The sequence below is a fragment of the Nicotiana attenuata genome, chromosome 10, assembly GCF_001879085.1.
Source record: "Nicotiana attenuata strain UT chromosome 10, NIATTr2, whole genome shotgun sequence".
NCBI lineage: Eukaryota > Viridiplantae > Streptophyta > Magnoliopsida > Solanales > Solanaceae > Nicotiana > Nicotiana attenuata.
The window spans coordinates 48,639,798-48,656,603 of record NC_031998.1 but is presented as its reverse complement, the minus strand read 5'-3'; the positions used below and the strand labels follow the sequence as shown (position 1 = coordinate 48,656,603).

Below are 16,806 nucleotides of genomic sequence, written 5' to 3'. Positions count from 1 at the left end.
AAATAGTTGCTTGTGATATATTCTTTCATTAGCCATAGATCAAATTATAAGTGGACCTTAACCAATGACCTCTTTTAGTTGTGTCATTACTTGTTGTCCAACTAGATCAGTAATGGAGAGGACGGCTAAAATGGATAGATCTTTTTTTATTTAAGTTCTCTAATTGGTTTATTTAGAAAAACATCTTTTTATTTAAATTTAGAACAACATAATCAAAAGGAGCATAGCAAATAAAATCTACTTTGGGGTAATTCACTCGCTTAAAGTTAAATCAATAATTGGTCTCTAGATCGTGAGTTTTACTTAATTAAAGCTTTTACTTCCTCTCAAAAATGGAACTTTTTCTCTATCCAAAGCTAGCTTTCTTCTCAATCAGGGGAACAACTTAGGACCCGTTTGTCCAAAAAATTATTTTTTTTCGATTTTTTTAATAAAAAAAAATATGTTTGTCTATGAAATTTTACAATTTTTTGAAAATGAATTTTTCAAAAACCAATAGGTGATTTTGGCCACTTTTTCAAAATTAAAAAAAAAAAAAATTTTTTTTTCCCACTTATAAAATTGCAACATTTTTTCAAGTAAAATGTATGTCCAAACATAATTTCAAATTTCAAATACAATTTTTCAACTTAATTATAACTACTATTTTTTTTTCCAAAAATTACAATTTGTATGTCATCTACTTAGTATCTCAGGAACATGGTAATCTAGATTATAACTTTCACAACGTCTGCCACTATTCGTTGGACTAGCTTAAATTTACTGTTCTTTTAATGTTTAATAATGTTAAGATTCTACTGATCAACAACAAAAAGTAAAAGTGTAAAATCAGTAGTTTTGGAGTAAGTACTTTATGTACATACAACTTATACACACTCGGATGCTAATCTCAATCTGCTCTTTGAGTGTTGGACGAGGTTTCTTTTTATGTTTTTGCGACAAGTGGGATCAGCTTATTTGCCAACTTAAATAATGAAGATATATCGTTGTCCACTATACGATAGTGGGATATATATATCATATCCATATTTAATCTCATGGAGACATGTTCTTGCTTTCATGTAACTAAAGGCTTACTTCCATGCACACAATTACACTTGCACACAATTACACTGAGAATGCTACTCACTAAGAAATATTTTTGTCCTTTTACTTTAAGGTAAGGAGCCTTGGAGTGATCGTAAAATTACTATGAGTTATAGGTTACGGGTTCGAGCGACAGAATTAACCATTAATGTTTTATTATAGTAAGCTGCCTACCTACATGTCATGGGTTCGAGCCGTGGAATCAGCCATTAATGCTTCATTATAGTAAGCTGCCTACATCACACACCTTGGGGGTGCAGCCCTTCCCCGAACCCTGCGTGAATACAGGATGCTTCGTGCGCCGGGCTGACCACTTTAACAGTTGAAGGTGCACCGGGCTGTGGTTTCTTTTTTAAAGGGGTCAATAGTTGCTGTCATGTCATTTCTCATGTCGCCACGCCACCTTGAATATTTCCCGTCCTTTAACTCCTAATCATACCAAAAAGATAGTTCAGTAATGGAATTCACTTTTGATCCTGAGTATTGATGGTGGAAACACATGCATAATGCACAAGATCATTGATATCAGTATAAACTATTTAACCATTACTCAAGAGTAGCACTGAATACCAGACCTGATTCTGAAAAAGAAAGAAAAAACTTCAATGGGCACATTTCTTGGACATCTAGTACCTGGTTTGGCCTTAGCTCTCCTTGGTTTTTGGCATGCTATTAACACAATAAAAGCCCACTATCAAAATGGAACTACAAAATTTAGATCCAAGTTTTGGTACCCTTTTAACAGTCCTCTTCCTACACTACAACACCTTGATCTCATTCTTGTTTTGTCTTTCTCTATCTTTTGCATAGTTATCCAATTCTTGGATTTACCTTCTCTGCACTTCTCATTCAAGCTTCATAATATTGAACATGCAACCATGTTCCTAAACTTGACCGTTTTCGCGGGTTTTACTCTTCTTGTTGAGTTAAGTAACTTGCCTGAGATCCTACATGGGATTTTAGGCATACTTGTTACATCTATTTTTGGTCAAGAACTTTTCTTACTTCATTATCATTCAACTGATCATGTAGGATTAGAAGGCCATTACCACTGGCTTTTGCAAATCGTCGTGTTTATTTCCCTTATGTCAGCTCTTGTTGTTACTTGCTTCCCTGCCTGTTTTCCTGCAGCACTTGTTCTTTCAATTTCGGTTATTTTCCAAGGTTGTTGGTTCATGAACATGGGATTTAATCTGTGGTTTCCACAGTTTGTTCCAAACGGTTGCGTTATGCAATCAAGTGAAGGTCATGAAAACTTAGTTCATGGCGTGGTTATGTGTCATACGAATGAAGCTGATTTACGGGCTAGAGCTATGGCGAACTTGCAGTTTAGTTGGGTAATTGCAGCTATCTTGATCCTTGTGGCTGGTATTTCTCTTGTTTTCGCGAGAAATCGAGCAGATAGGACTCTGTTGTCCAAGTATGAGCAGCTTCAGAGTAGAGGCAGAGACATCCCTGTAACAATTAATTGCTTGAAGTAAACTACTCAATAAATAAGAAATGTACATAGGCATCCAAAATGCCAATTTAAATAAGCTTCAATGGATGTGTCTGAGCATAAGTACGGCGATGTTTTCTTGCTTAGAGATGCACATCGCAATTTTTATGGTACTACTGTACTACTTAAGTGTATTGCAGTCACTAGACTGTCTAACCATAGTTGTCAGTTGACCTAAAGTTTACTTAGTTTGATGTTTTCTTCCCTCCCCCTAAATTGTATTACTCTTTTCTATTAGGTGTGCATCTTCTTTTGTGGGATTTTATTTTTGGTATAGCTCATCTTAGCACTGGCAGAAGAACAAAAGAAAGTTCAATAGCCAATCATTAGGAATAAATAAGTAGTTATATACACCAAGTTTCTGGCCATGGTACACAGGCTCTATGTGTGTATAACGGGGCAAGTGCACGAATAGCCATTCTTAGTGATGCTATTTCGATATTAACCAATACTTATTTTCTCCTGCTAAAATTTTAAACTAAAAACCTTAACTTCAGGATAATTCAGATATTTTTGTCCTGAAAAATTAAACTAAAAAACTAAAATTTAGGACACATCGACTAATTTCTAAATAGCAACCCTATAAAATGGCTACCTGGTGTCAGACAGGAGACAAAATACTAATTTTAACTTGTGAAAACTCAAAATTTCTTGAGGAAACCAAAGTTTATTAGTTTAATATACATATCCAAAACAAATCAAACTCTAAATTAATGGTGTTACCAATCTGTATTGCTGTAAATAAATTAAATAATAATCTTTCTGAAAAACAGAAACAGAAAGTTAGTAGAAATTTAATTTCGAAAAACAGTAAATTTCTTCAAAATAAATTCTGAAAACGTTGTAGAAACAAACCGAGCCCACTGAATACACAATGTGTCTTTAAGGAAATTATTCCCCTCAAGTACCCGAGGTTCTGGAATATATCCTCCCAGGATAGAACGATTTAACTCACCGGAGTGTTGGTACCAAAAACGCCGATGATCAGCGAACCACTCGATGGCAGCAAAACACACTGGAATTTTAGTGCAAAAGAAGAAGAAGAAGAAGATGATCAGAAAATTTCGTAAGTAAATATTCTGGGATTTGAAGGTATATTTATAGCCAACTTGGTGCTGTTTCTGAAGAGGTTTGCAACCTTTCAGAACAGCCATAGTTGTTGGAACAGGTGTGACACTGTTTCAAAACAGCCATGGCTGTTCAAAATATTGCGGGAAATATAAAACGGATTTAAAATAATCCGGGAAAGAAAAATGGGCCGGACCGGACCGGGTCGCGGGTCATGGGTTATTTCAGGTTGAATTTTCTTTAATTAATTAATTAAATATTTGAAAAGAATTTTGTCCAAAAAGATTAATCAATCAATCTTTGACAAATCCGAATCCGAAGCCGAAGCCGAAGCCGAGCGAGCGACGACGACAACGACGCGAGGCTTGCCTTCTTCTTAGCTCTTTAAGAGCTAAAAGATGAGCTTCTCTTTATATACACAAAGATTTTCTTTCCTTCTACCAATGAGGGACAAAGTGTGTCACACCTCCTTTTTTACACACCACCCCGACGGATAGTGTATAAGGGAGTTTTTCCAATTTAAGTGACATTATTCGAAATGAGATTATTTAATGATCAGGGTCGCCACTTGGGATAGGTTTGGCTTTTGGTGTCCCAAGTCACCGGTTTATCTTGGATCCCAAATCGAGGATATTTTCGACTTTCCAAGTGAAGTCTGCGAACCAGAGATTCTGACTAAGGAATTCTGTTGACCCGAGGGAAGGTGTTAGGCACCCCCGGATCCCGTGGTTCTAGCACGGTCGCTTAAACTATCATAATTGACCTAAAATCTGATTTTAAAACATGTTCATCCTGTAGTGCAATTTAAAATTATTTACCGCTTTTAATTAAATTTTTAAGGAAGATTGAACGTCGTTTAAAATGTGTTTTTGGATCGCGTCACATGAAATGCACCCGGATCCGAAACACATTTTATTCAACGTTTTGGGATTTGAATTTGGGTCACATGAAATGCGCACCCGAATTTAAGAAGGTAATATTATTAAATGACGAGCCTAAAGAAACTAGCGTGTTGATATCTTTGCGGGAGGCCATGAAAATTCGCTAAATGGCACGTCCCGATTTCTAAATATTGTAATAGATATAATTAAAGAGGGCCACACAATTTATGATTTTTTGTTTGGCGCAGCGCACCTCGATTTATTTTAAAAGGTCGTCCTAAAAATGAACTATTATTCTCAATTAAGGCTCATTTCCATTCTAAACTGGGCCCGACACGGGAAGGAGTCAATTATTTGTAATATAGGGCTAGGCCCAGCGCCTATAAACCAGCAGCCCAGTAGAAAAGATAACATTTAAAGAAAATGGCAGGTTTGGGCCTACAGGATCAAGCCCAAATTCGAACAAAGACTACTTCAATTATTGACGAAGTCCTTAATTCGAATCTGCTGCTTAGCTTAGAAGGCCCATACCTATCCCTTAGTTTTTAAAACCATTAACGAAAAAGAAATTTTAGTCTAGGATATTGAAGCTTTGGGCCTGACTCAGGCCCAGCAATAATGAATTGGTATTCCTAAGGAATGGCATTTAATAAGAAATAAGATCTGAGCCCGTCAGATTAGGCCCACGTTTCAGACAAAGCAATTGTCATTGTTGAAGCCTTGAGTTCGTATCCAATTACTGGATTTGGAACTCACCATTGGGCTTGTACTCGGCCCAACCGGACAGTTATGGCCTTGAGACACTAATTCCCATCTCCTGGCCATTTGATGTCCATATGAAACCAAATCATACATTGATTTAAATTGGGCCTCACAATACTGATCTCAAATCAAAGTTTCAACTTAACAATTTGTAAACAAATGAGTAGTTCAAACTCGTTCGAATAAGTGCATACTGACTTTAAATCCAAATTTCACATACATGTTCAACTCGTTGATATACTGATGAAATAGCATACTTATTCTAAAATTTCAACAACCATTCAGCTTCAATTAATACACTTTAAAAATTTATTCATGGACTAAGACCTAGAAATGAGCAACCAGAATAGCTAGCATGTTCAAACTGTAGGCGAATTCATAGGAGACATAAATGACTAACACTGTTTGTATACTATTTTTAATTGTGAATTATGAAGCAACAACATTATTCTAAACTTAAAATTTAAGGTAACCGGGTAGCAAGTCCAGAATTAACTATACTAAAGCTAATACTATTGAACATGATACTTATGCAATTCTGAAAATAGTCCAACAATCCTATTAATACAAATAACGCAATGTCCAAATATCACAACTATGCCAAACATCTAAACTAAGTAAAACAGTAGGCAATTCATAAGAAAAACAGGTAATAATTCATCATTTATCTTCAAATTTGGTCATACATGTTGACCCAATCTTCACATATCACTTGAGGCCAAAGGAATACCTGGAATTTGAATAGAAATAAGAAAATGGAGGGTCAGCTAGGCAGCAGCAGTATAACAGTGTTCAATTTCAGCAGGAAACCAACAATTCCAAATCAAAACCCAGGAAATAAGGACAGGATGCAGCAGACTTCCAAAAAATAAACTTCAGTCAACCAAAAACCTAGCTGAACTTAGGACTAAATTTGGATGATTCAAAATGACCTTCAACAGGTGAATTCCAACTAGTTTCAGAGCTTGGAAGTGAATTTCAGCTGCTGAAACTGGATGAAACAGTGTATCTTTGGATTTCTAGCTTCTACACTTTTTGAATTTTTCAAATTTCAGATCTCTCTCTAGGCTTCTAAAACTCTTTTAGATCTGAAAATTTCCTCTCCAAACTATTCAAAACTCTCAGGATTTCAAACTTTCAGATTTTTGAATTTTTAAACTTCTAAATTTTGAATTTCAAATTTTCAGCTTCTAGCCTTTTTCCAACCTCGTTTGCAAGGCAGTGGTACTTCCTTTTATAGGAAAAATTAGGGCAACTCCAGAATTTCTACTTTACACCCTAGCCCCCTCTTTATTTTTAGTTTTTTAGCTTAAAAGTCCCTAAAGGACTGACTTGTTACCCAAGCTATGCTACTTAATTTCTGAAATTCTAATTGGAACCCCGATCTAGAAGGTTCTAGGGGGTTCCATGTTCAGTTACTGCAAGATTCTCCTATTTTATTTTCTAAACTACCCTTCACAAATGTGAGAATTAACCCCCATGACCCTGTTATGGCCCTTGAAAGATCTCCAATGGGTCAACCTGTGAACCAGACCCTATTTAACTTATGGGCCTGAATAATGTAGCCTAATTCCAACAACTTTCAGGCCATCAGTCATCGAGCCCTAAGGCTCTGAACAGGGCTGTATGGGCCAAAGAAAACAGAAACAAGGAAGGCCAAGGACATTGAATCCAAAGTACTCAAATGATTGGAACGAAACAGAAATCGATTTTAATTAATCTAGCCTCAACTATGAACCAAGCAATCTGAGTAAAAACAACTGAACAAGACCTATTTCATCATTTGACCCAAATTATATCCAAAGAACTAATCCAAACGAGACTGAAAGGAAAAGAGATAACACAGAAGAAAATGAATACTTACTGGATCGATGGCTTGCAAGCAACAGGACTGGTGCGAAAGGCTTTGACTCCATGATGTGAACTGTAACACTGAGCACTAGCCTGGATTTCTCCAATGGCTTGTGCTCTTTGTCACAGTTCCCATTACGAGCCAAGAATGAAGGAGAAACGGAGATGAAGGCCCGTTGGAAATTTATGACCATACCTGGTCATTATACGCAAACGAACCTCTAACCCCCTGGCTTTCCATCGAAGTTGGTCTATGCGCACAACATAAAGAAGAACCAGATCGGAGCTTGAAAGAGAGAAGAAGGAGAATACTTCAGTGCTGCCTTCGATCTTTGATTTGAAGAGGAGGAGTGGTTTTGGAAAGAAAATAACAGTGTATTTGGAATGGGGACATGAGAGTGGTTATTTGGTCAAGTTTTCAGGCGATTTGGAGGTCAGTCGCCGCCGCATGGCGATTTTCGGTGGCGGTGGTGGTGGTGGTGGTGAGAGATAGGAGTGGAAGAGACGACATAAGATGGAGTACTAGGTTAATGTTATGACATTCAGACATTTTTAATTAAATGGGGGAAGTGATTGGAGCCCTTGGATGAGGGAAAACGGAGGGCCGAGATTAAATCACCACAAACTAACTTAAAACGACGTAGTATTTTTCCCATACTACGTCGTTTCATGAGTCTCAGAGGCTGGGGCTTGGACCGGGTATCTGGGGTGAATTTTGGGCTTGGTTTGGGCGTGTGGACAGGTTTTGGCTTGGGCTGGTGATTTGTTTTAACACTGGCCCAAAATTAACAGGCCAGTTTTTTTTTTTTTATTTCCATTTCAATTAATTCTTTTTCATTTATTTGTTTTTGCTTTTTTTCCTTTTTTTCAACTTTTAAGACCAAACTAAAATTAAACCTAAAAAATTAATTCAACCTACCTAATTAAGCTATAATTAAACTAATACCAATTTAAAAGAAACTAATAAACCTAAAAACTAAAATTAAAACCAAACAAAACAAATCAAAGTTTTCTTTGTGATTTTTGTATTTTGTACGAGCCTAATTACTAATTAGTCTAAAAATATGTAAAATTAAATCCTAAATGCCTATGCAATATTTTTGTATTTTTTATGAATTTTCTAAATTAAACAATGCATACAAAAATGCAAACAAACATGAAAATCATGCAATTAATTCCTAAAAATTAAATAATTTAGAAGAAAAATCCTAAATCTTAGAATTCTGTAGGAGCAATTCATGCGAGGCAAAAATCACGTGCTCACAAAGTGCATAAGTGAAATGAACTCATTCAAAATTTCACTTCCCTCCATTTCTTTTCCCACCATTTTCCATTCACACCTCTTTTGTTATTATTTATTAATAACAAACCCAACAATCCCCCACATGAATGGGGAATGGCTATAAATTCAAAGGAATGCACAAACGTGTGTGTGTTTTACAAGCAAGAATTGATTGCATCTGGATAAGTAGGTTTCCCTTTGAACTTTCCGTAGTGAACTTATATCGGATATACTCGGTCAATCGGTAGATTTGATATCTTTGAACCGTCGAGCTTTGTTGTATACCTAGACAACATAAGTCACACGATCAATCCTTAACCATCTATGGTTCTCACGGTTGTGTTCGTTTCAGCCATGAATACCGCCCTATTTTATGAGTGCTTAGAGAATGGGCCTTTACTTTCATTCTCCTTGAAGCGACTTACACTTCACACTCACATAGGTGATTCCTATACGTGTAATCCTAAACACACACTATCTGGTCATATCTTGCCAGACTTAGCAAATCATTAAAAAGCTTTAATCTTTATTAACTCATCAAAAAAGCCTTAATGCTTTACCTCATTTTTGAACATTGTCTTCATCACGAGAATGGGTTGAGTTAGTTGACAATGTTGAACCGTCATTCATAACTTTGTTTGATCTCTTTGAACCTAGCTCTTGGGATCTCCAGTCTGCTAGGTAGAGTTACCGCCATGATGACTTGTCCTAGGCCTTTAACCCCATTCCCTTTGATGATCTTTCAACTGCCTCTCTAGATAGGCCTTTTGTAAGTGGATCCGACACGTTATCTCTTGACTTTACGTAGTCAATTGTGATAACACCACTAGAGAGTAGTTGTCTAACGGTATTGTGTCTCCGTCGGATATGACGAGATTTTCCGTTATACATAACGCTCCCTGCCCTACCTATTGCTGCTTGACTATCACAATGTATACATATAGGTGCCAAAGGTTTGGGCCAAAATGGAGTATCTTCCAAAAAATTCCGGATCCATTCAGCTTCCTCACCGGCCTTATCTAAAGCTATGAATTTAGATTCCATTGTAGAACGGGCGATGCACGTTTGTTTGGATGATTTCCAAGACACTGCTCCACCCCCAATTGTGAAAACATATCCACTCGTAGATTTAACTTCAGATGATCCGGTGATCCAATTTGCATCACTATATCCCTCGATCACAGAAGGATATTTGTTATAATGCAAAGCATAATTTTGGGTATGTTTCAGATATCCCAAAACTCGTTTCATTGCCATCCAATGTATTTGATTGGGATTACTTGTAAACCGACTCAGTTTGCTAATAGCACATGCTATATCTGGTCGCGTACAATTCATAATATACATCAAACTTCCCAATACTCTTGTATAGTCCAGTTGTGAGTCACTTTCACCTTCATTATTTTGAAGTGCATAACTCACGTCAATTGGAGTCTTGGCAATTTTGAAATCCAATACTTGAACTTGTCAAGTACCTTTTCAATGTAGTGAGACTGTGATAATGCTAGACCTTGTGGAGTCTTGCGAATTCTGATTCCTAAGATCACATCAGCAACTCCTAAGTCTTTCATGTCGAATTTGCTAGCCAACATGTGCTTTGTAGCATTTATATATGCCATACTTTTGCTTATTATCAACATGTCATCAACATATAAACAAACAATGACTTCATGATCTGGAGTATTTTTAATGTAAACACATTTGTCACACTCATTGATTTTAAATCCATTTGCCAACATTGTTTGGTCAAATTTTGCATGCCATTGTTTGGGTGCTTGTTTAAGTCCATAAAGCGACTTAACAAGTTTGCACACTTTCTTTTATTTACCAGGAACCACAAAACCCTCAGGTTGTTCCATGTAAATTTCTTCCTCCAATTCTCCATTTAGGAAAGCTGTTTTAACATCCATTTGATGGATTTCAAGACCATACACGGCCGCTAGTGCCACTAACACCCTAATAGATGTTATCCTTGTTACTTGCGAGTAAGTGTCAAAGTAATCAAGGCCTTCCTTTTGTCTATAACCTTTGACAACAAGTCTTGCCTTATATTTGTCAATAGTGCCATCAGCTTTAGTTTTCCATTTAAAGATCCATTTCGAACCTAAGGGCTTATTTCCTGGAGGAAGATCAACCAATTCCCATGTATGGTTATCCAAAATTGATTGAATCTCACTATTGACTGCCTCTTTCCAAAATGCTGAATCAGAAGACGACATAGCTGCTTTAAAAGTTTGAGGCTCATTTTCAAGCAAGAATGTCACAAAATCTGGTCCAAAGGAAGTAGATGTTCTTTGACGTTTGCTACGCCTTGGATCTTCTATACTTGGAGTATTTTCCTTTGGTTCTTCCCGAGGTCGTTTAGGTCTTTCACTTAACGACTCGCTTTCAGTTTTATACGGATAGATGCTTTCAAAGAATTCAGCATTATCTGATTCCATTACCGTATTAACATGAATCTCGGGATTATCAGATTTATGAACCAAAAATCGACATGCTTTACTATTTGTAGCATATCCAATGAAAACGCAATCTACTGTTTTTGGTCCAATTTTAACCCTTTTAGGTAAAGGAACCTGTACCTTTGCTAGACATCCCCACACTTTGAAATATTTCAAGTTGGGCTTTCTTTCTTTCTATTTTTCATATGGAATAGATTGCGTTTTGCTGTGGGGTACTCTGTTGAGTATTCGGTTAGCTGTAAGGATAGCTTCCCCCCACAAACTCTGCGGTAATCCAAAAATTATTAATAAAGAATTCATCATTTCTTTTAATGTCCGATTTTTCCTTTCCGCAATTCTGTTGGATTGAGGTGTGTAAGGTGCAGTAGTTTGATGGATAATTCCATATTCCGAACATATTTCTGCAAACGGAGATTCATATTCTCCACCTCTATCACTTCTAATCATTTTGATCTTTTTATTCAATTGATTTTCTACCTCATTCTTGTATTGCTTAAATGCTTCAATTGCTTCATTCTTACTATTAAGCAAATAAACATAGCAATATCTAGTGCAATCGTCAATAAAAGTAATAAAATACTTTTTTCCACCTCTAGATGGTGTCGACTTCATATCGCAAATGTCAGTATGAATTAAGTCTAAAGGATTTGAATTCCTTTCAACAGACTTATAAGGATGTTTTACAAACTTGGATTCAACACATATTTGACATTTCGATTTATTACACTCGAATTTAGGCAATACTTCTAAATTAATTAACTTCCGCAAGGTTTTATAATTGACATGTCCTAAACGAATATGCCATAAATCATTTGACTCCAATAAATAAGAAGAAGCTGAAATTTTATTCATACTGTCAACAACCATTACATTGAGTTTGAAAAGGCCCTCCGTGAGGTAGCCTTTTCCAACATACATTTCGTTCTTGCTTACAACAACTTTATCAGAAACAAATACACATTTGAATCCATTCTTTACAAGTAAAGAAGTAGAAACTAAATTCTTCCTAATAGTAGGAACATGAAGAACGTTGTTGAGCGTTATCACCTTGCCGGAAGTCATCTTCAGGAATATCTTCCCATAACCTTCAATCTTGGCTGTTGCATTATTTTCCATGGAAATTTCTTCTTCGGACCAGCAGTAGAGTAAGTCGCAAATGCTTCTTTGACAGCACAAACATGTCGAGTGGCTCCAGAGTCAATCCACCACTCCTTCGGATTTCCAACTAAGTTGCATTCCGAAAGCATTGCGCAAAGATCATCAATGTCATTATTCTTCTCCACTATGTTGGCTTGTCCCTTCTTCTTATCCTTTTTCGGGAGACGACAATCAGGGCTTTTGTGACCGACTTTTCCACAATTGTAGCAGCTGCCCTTGAATTTCTTTTTGTTGTGCTCCTTAGTTTGCCCAGAAGACCTCTTCCTCTTCTTACTTTTTGGAGCAGTCTCCTAACGATATTAGCTCCCGTGATCGTTGAATTTCCACGAGACTTCTTCTCGGCTATTTTTTTGTCTTCCTCGATCTTTAGACGTATCACAAGATCTTCCAACTTCATTTCTTTGCGTTTGTGCTTCAGATAGTTCTTGAAATCTCTCTACGAAGGAGGCAATTTTTCAATCATAGCAGCTACTTGAAATGCTTCATTCACGACCATACCTTTAGCAATAAGGTCGTGAAAAATAAGTTGAAGCTCCTGAACTTGGGTTCCCACAGTTTTGGTGTCTATCATGTTATAGTCTAAAAACTTGGCAACCACGAACTTCTTCAAGCATGCATCTTTTGTCTTGTACTTCTTCTCAAGTGCGTCCCATAATTCTTTCGAAGTATTCATTGCACTGTACACATTGTACAAGTCATCTTCTAAAGCACTTAAGATATAGCCTTTGCAAATAAAATCTGCCTGCTTCCACGCCTCAACAACCATGAACTTTTCATTATCCGACATGTCCGCAGCAGGCACTGGAGGCTCTTCACTAGTGAATTTCTGCACACCAAGTGTGGTAAGCCAGAAGAACACCCTTTGCTGCCATCTTTTGAAGTTGGTTCCAGAAAATTTCCCCGGTTTCTCAGCCGGAGGAACAACAGTGCGGCTTGACGAGGCTATCGTCGTTGCACCAACAGTCGCAGAAGGATTTCCATTTTCATTTGCCATTTCTTACTGTCAACAACAGAAGAAATCAATCAATTAATGGCAAAACCAAAATAGTAAATAATACTGTAATCAATAAACAATATGTAAAAAATAACTAATGTTTTTATATAATGTTTTACAGAAAAACGATGAAGTTTTTATGTTCTTCAAATCGTGTTCTGAATTTCAATACCCTGATGAAGTTTTTATATCTTCAAATCAGAATAGTAAAATCTAGACAGAATACAGAATATATTAAAATAATTTCTTAAGATTGTTACCAATCTGTATTGCTGTAAATAAATTAAATAATAATCTTTCTGAAAAACAGAAACAGAAAGTTAGTAGAAATTTAATTCCGAAAAACAGTAAATTTCTTCAAAATAAATTCTGAAAACGTTGTAGAAACAAATCGAGCCCGCTGAATACACAGTGTGTCCTTAAGGAAATTATTCCCCTCAAGTACCCGAGGTTCTGGAATATATCCTCCCAGGATAGAACGATTTAACTCACCGGAGTGTTGGTACCAAAAACGCCGATGATTAGCGAACCACTCGATGGCAGCAAAACACACTGGAATTTTAGTGCAAAAGAAGAAGAAGAAGATAATCAGAAAATTTCGTAACTAAATATTCTGGGATTTGAAGGTATATTTATAGCCAACTTGGTGCTGTTTCTGAAGAGGTTTGCAACCTTTCAGAACAGCTATAGCTGTTGGAACAGGTGTGACACTGTTTCAGAACAGCCATGACTGTTCAAAATATTGCGGGAAATATAAAACGAATTTAAAATAATCCGGAAAAGAAAAATGGGCCGGACCGGACCGGGTCGCGGGTCATGGGTTATTTCGGATTGAATTTTCTTTAATTAATTTAATTAATTAATTAAATATTTGAAAAGAATTTTGTCCAAAAAGATTAATCATCCGAAGCCGAGCCGAGCGACGACGACGGCGCGAGGCTTGCCTTCTTCTTAGCTCTTTAAGAGCTAAAAGATGAGTTTCTCTTTATATACACAAAAATTTTCTTTCCTTCTACCAATGTGGGACAAAGTGCATAAGTGAAATGAACTCATTCAAAATTTCACTTCCCTCCATTTCTTTTATCACCATTTTCCATTCACACCTCTTTTGTTATTATTTATTAATAACAAACCCAACAAATGGAGAGAGACTAAATCTTGGTGGAAAGAAACAAAAACATAGCAGACCAATGTTTCAATTAATCAGCTTCCTCAACAGTAGCTTCAATTCGAAGGAGGACAAAACCAACAGCTACTCCAACCAGAACCAGGCCTGGAATAATAGAAGCAATCCTGAAAATCTAAATAGCAGCATTACAAGTAGAAGACAAAGCTCCACCTTTGCCTTGTTATGTTGTTTTCAAGGAACTAACAAATCTTGGCAAAAGACTGTTGAGTGCAAATAGGAAGGCCTAATGAGATTACACTGTTATTTGCCTTTAGCCCTCCAAATGAATTCAAACCACTAATGTACTTCACTTTGGTTCTTTTCTGGGAAACCTTGTTTGTGCAAACGCTGGCTATCAGAGTAACTGTTGCTGGAGAAAGTGGTGCTGAAGCTGTTGTCATTGCTTTTTGACCACCAACCTATATTACAAGAGGATTTAAGTTAGAAATCTTTACTAGAATAGCCGGCCATATACACTGTTTACTTTTTTTAGCCGTATACATAGATTATACATAATTATACACATATAATACATGAAAGCCAAAGCTTCGAGTGAACCCGAAATAGGCCATGGACTTGGATCTACCAAATGATAAGTATACCTCTGAGATTCAATCATAAATCACTTTGCCTCGGTTCTATGTAAACCCCTCCCCCCCCCCCCCCCCCTTCACCCCCACCGGCCGAACACCTACCTTTCCAACTAAGTCCAAGGCGAGGGCCCGTTAATTGACGATGCGTTCAGTTGTTAGCAAGCGGTGGTTGGCAAGGCCCCTTTCCCTAAATATCTTGGGAAGCGATGAGGAGAGGTTTGAAACTCATTCGGTAATCTTCTCCTGAAGGTAGGCATTTCCCTATGCATATATTATATCTCCACCGGCTATTTTTAGTTTAAGCGGTTGGGTGGGCGACTATTTGAGTTAATTCTTCTTTAAGTTATATGCACTCACAGTTTACACTATCGCTATAATTTAACTTGTTATAGAAGGTTACTTAATTAACATTGTCTCTAAATTACCAATCAATACTTATTAAATCGAGGTGCCTTCAATTATCTTTTAGGTGACATGATTGTGTTTTCAATCAGTGGCGTAGCCACATTCAATCCATCGCCGGAAAATTGCATTATTTACTATACGTTGATTCCCCTAAACTTTTCGGCGTATCTATTTTTTTTATATTTTGATATCCCTTGGCGAAAATTCTGGCTCCACCACTGTTGTCATTGTATAACACTATAACTGTTAATAATAAGAAGATGTAACATACAAAAGCTAAGTATAAACTGGAATTTGAATAAAAAGAAAGAAAAAGGATTGGTATACCTGGTTGTGATGGCTTGTGGAGTGCGATAAATTTGCCAAAGTAGAGAGAAAATAGGAGAGTGAACATGGAACATTTGTGTGAGGTGAATAACTGAATATTAGAGAAATTGGATAAGGGGGTGGATGAGATGGTTGGCTGGAAAAGGAGCTGGATTAGGCTAACTTATAGCTGCTGAATGTTGATGGCTCCTACAATTAGTAATACTGGTATTTTACTTAAGAAAAGGATAAAAATGGTAAAATTTTGTGTAATGCACCCCATATTTCAATTTAATGCAATGAACCAACATCCGTCAACCAAAAATATGCACTAACAATCGAGTGATTATTATAGATGAACTTTGCATAACTTTGTACACAAAGCAAATTAACCTGTAGTGTTGTATGAGCGAAGTAATTGCACCAGGTAACCGATTTTACACGTTCTATTTATGTAAAAATAGTACGGGCTAGCCAAAAAATGTAATCACAGTTGCTCCATGACCAAATTACTTTTTTTGGCATTCTACGGCCATAAAACTAGAAATCCGCGCGAGTCCCAAATTTTTGTGTGCGATAGCCCATGCCTTCCGCCGTGGGCCCGAATGGGTCCGCCCTGGGATCACCTAATATTTGTCTTGGACATCAGATACGGCCTAAGAAACCATTGTCACCGCTCCGCCATGACCAAATTACATTTTTTGGCATTCTACGGCCATAAAACTGGAAATCCGCGCGAGTCCCAAATTTTTATGTGCGATAGCCCATGCCTTCCGCCGTGGGCCCGAATGGATCCGGCCTGGAATCGCCTAATATTTGTCCTGGACATCAGATACGGCCTAAGAAACCATTATCACCGCTCCGCCATGACCAAATTACATTTTTTGGAATTCTACGGCCATAAAACTGGAAATCCGCGCGAGTCCCAAATTTTTGTGTGCGATAGCCCATGCCTTCCGCCGTGGGCCCGAATGGATCTGGCCTGGAATCGCCTAATATTTGTCCTGGACATCAGATATGGCCTAAGAAACCATTGTCACCACTCCGCCATGACCAAATTATATTTTTTGGCATTCTATTTACCTGTAGTGCGTATGAACTTTCAGCATATTATGTAGGAACTCTAGCACACGAAAAGTTCCAGCATAATTGTATTGGTGGAAAAAAGATATTACACATGGAATATTAGTAAGCTGACGAAGCATGAGCGTGGAACAACGGCGTAGCAACAAGTGGCGCTTTCAATTAATGGAATTAATAATACAAGGAAGGTGCGGGAGAAACACCCACGA

The 16,806-nt window shown here is 37.1% G+C and overlaps 1 protein-coding gene and 2 pseudogenes across 1 annotated transcript; 1 reads left to right on the top strand and 2 right to left on the bottom strand.

Moving 5' to 3' along the window:
• Positions 1,372–2,829, top strand: LOC109233480 (transmembrane epididymal protein 1). Its single transcript, XM_019399366.1, has one exon. The coding sequence runs from the start codon at positions 1,692–1,694 to the stop codon at positions 2,565–2,567; it is 876 nt and encodes a 291-aa protein (XP_019254911.1). The 5' UTR covers positions 1,372–1,691; the 3' UTR covers positions 2,568–2,829.
• LOC109233953 lies at positions 11,281–12,865 on the bottom strand (annotated as a pseudogene).
• Positions 14,215–15,692, bottom strand: LOC109233945 (annotated as a pseudogene).

Excerpts from the sequence above, each read along its gene's own strand:
- LOC109233480 (XM_019399366.1), top strand. The coding sequence starts at position 1,692 with ATGGGCACATTTCTTGGACATCTAGTACCTGGTTTGGCCTTAGCTCTC.